Source organism: Morone saxatilis, unplaced genomic scaffold, assembly GCF_004916995.1.
Source record: "Morone saxatilis isolate NCDOM2014 unplaced genomic scaffold, NCSU_SB_2.0 Contig7, whole genome shotgun sequence".
Taxonomy (NCBI): Eukaryota; Metazoa; Chordata; class Actinopteri; family Moronidae; genus Morone; species Morone saxatilis.
This window is the reverse complement of record NW_023340246.1, coordinates 20,536,366-20,538,661: the sequence shown is the minus strand read 5'-3', so window position 1 is coordinate 20,538,661 and position 2,296 is coordinate 20,536,366. Positions and strand designations below refer to the sequence as shown.

At 43.9% G+C, this 2,296-nt stretch overlaps 1 protein-coding gene across 1 annotated transcript in view; it reads left to right on the top strand.

The window, feature by feature from the left end:
- Positions 1–2,233: 2,233 nt before the first annotated feature.
- Positions 2,234–2,296, top strand: part of man1a1 (mannosidase, alpha, class 1A, member 1) — a gene marked incomplete at its 3' end in the record, with an annotated part of 72,441 nt that continues 72,378 nt past the window's right edge. Inside the window, 1 exon segment of the mRNA XM_035679190.1 lies at positions 2,234–2,250. Coding sequence (XP_035535083.1) covers positions 2,234–2,250 — 17 coding nt within the window.

The following is a 2,296-nucleotide window of genomic DNA, read 5'->3' as shown; positions in this document are numbered from 1 at the left end:
CGGAAGTGTGTTCGGCCTGTGCACCTACGTGTATAGTGGGGGCATCTCATAGTTTTCTCCTTTAACATTTTTAAAATCCTCATCATCATCCTGTTTTTCATGTTGTTGTTGTAGTTTCCCACTGTTATAATTATAACCAAAAACAGAAAAATACAGGTGTTAAATATAACCTAATTAAATATATTGGTTTATTGTATAATCCCTGTATTCACACACACACACACACACACACACACACACACAGTTAAATTCCACCTCCTCTTTATAGATTCAAAATATACCTCTTCAGGCTTAAGACTGAATAAGTAGAGAGTCAGTGTTGACATTTTGACCCCTGTCTCAGTATTCCAGCGCCTGCTGTGTGTGTGTGTGTTGTGGTGTGTTGTGTTGTGGTGTGTGGTGTGTGTGTGGTCTGCTAAGAGAAAAAGCAACATCACTTATGCACACCCCCCATCAAAACCATCGCAGATTACAGCTCCTTGTCCTTGCTGCCTGATGCCTGAAGTGGAAGGTTATTTCGAAAACTGTTCTGACACAGCCAAACAAATGCCATTCACTCTCCTGCGCCCTTCTCTCTTCTCTTCCTCTCTCCTCCAAAACACCACACCACAACCACACTTATTGACACCCGTACTAAATATAGCTACTTGAATCCGTGTACCATGACATTCTGTAGGGGCACGGACAGGTAAAGATGTGTGTGTGTGTGTGTGTGTGTGTTGTGTGTGTGTGTGTGTGTGTGTTCAGTGCAGAGTGAGGATATCTGCCCATGCAGGTGATGAATGAGGGCTGCAAGATGTGGTGCTTTCTTTTTTTTTAATTCATCCATCACTCCCCTCTTCACTCATTTTCTGTTAGAGGAAGGAACACAGTGGATGGAAGGATGCACGATGGGAAAAACAACCAAGGGAAGGGGGGGGAAAGGAGATGAAGAAAGGAAGGAGAGGAAGGATAAAAGTACTTAAAAAGAGAAAAAGAAGAAAAGATTGATGGATTGCTCATTAGACGACAAGTGATGTAGGAAGAGGAGCAACTGGATGGATTGTGTTTCGAGGCACACAGGAACGGAGGGACTGATACTGTTCCTTAATGGCGTTTGGACCTCGAGTCTCCCATTTCTTCTGCCATCCTTCTCCCATCTATCCTTATTCTCTGTCTGGAAGCGGAAAGGTAATGATTCTTGTCTTCTGAGGACACCAGCTCTTTCATTTTTCATCCATCCATCCATTTCTCACTTCCCCATGTTCGGCTTTATAGGCTGTGTCAGAAAGGTTGAGCATCACTCCGAGCGTAAGAGCCTCATTTTCCTCGAACCGTCCCTTTTTGTCATTTAGCTGTTGACTGAAGAACCTGCTGCAATCACGAGCTTCATCCCTGACACACAACTCTATACTTAATGACACGATGAAGACAGAAAATATAAATGAAAAGTAAGTAGCTGCAAAGAGGAGGGATTGAATTGAATGTTTTCTCATGCACCCACACTGGTTACAGCAACAGGAAACAAAGCAAGTGGGAGTATTTCTCTTCAAATAAGAGTGGAGGACACGCAACAGAAGGTTTTCTAGAAAGAACTTTTTCAAATGCAAGGATTCTCCCACTGCGACAGGCCTACCACCTACAGCAAATATCATACGGCCTGTCCTCCCCTACTGCTCTGTCTATACAGAGAGGCATCCTAGACTCTCTCCTCCTCCGCCAGCACTCGTGTTTTACAGAAGCATCATAGAGGCTGCCCTCTGCTGAGCCATCTGCTGCTCCACCGCGCTCGCAGTCGCAAACACAGACAAAATCCTCAGCAGCACACACATCATCACCTCCAAGATCATTGGACTTTTGCTCTCACAACCTCAAGGACCCTCCGCTGAATCCCGTCTCAGTTTTTATAGTCCTCCCATCTGGACACTGACACAAATCCCGGATCTCGTTACAAGCTGATTTTAGCAGATTTCTTGGTGCCCTGTGCCACCGTGACCCTGGACAAGCTGTCTCACAAACATCAGAGATCTCTTTAATTACAGTCCCAATCTTTGAACAGTGTCATCTGTGTGGAAAAACTGGTATTCTTAATATTTTGTGCAATAACTGAATGTTCTGGAAGGATCAGTGAGGCGTCAGCAAATCCAGGGCCTCAATTAACAATTATTTTTATTATCGATGAGTCAGCTCATTGTATTTTTGATCATCGTTTAGTCTACGAAATGTCGAAAAATTGTGAAAAATGCCCATCACGATGATCCAGAGCCCAAGGTTACACCTTCAGATTGCTTGTTTTGTCCAACCAACAGTTGAAAAC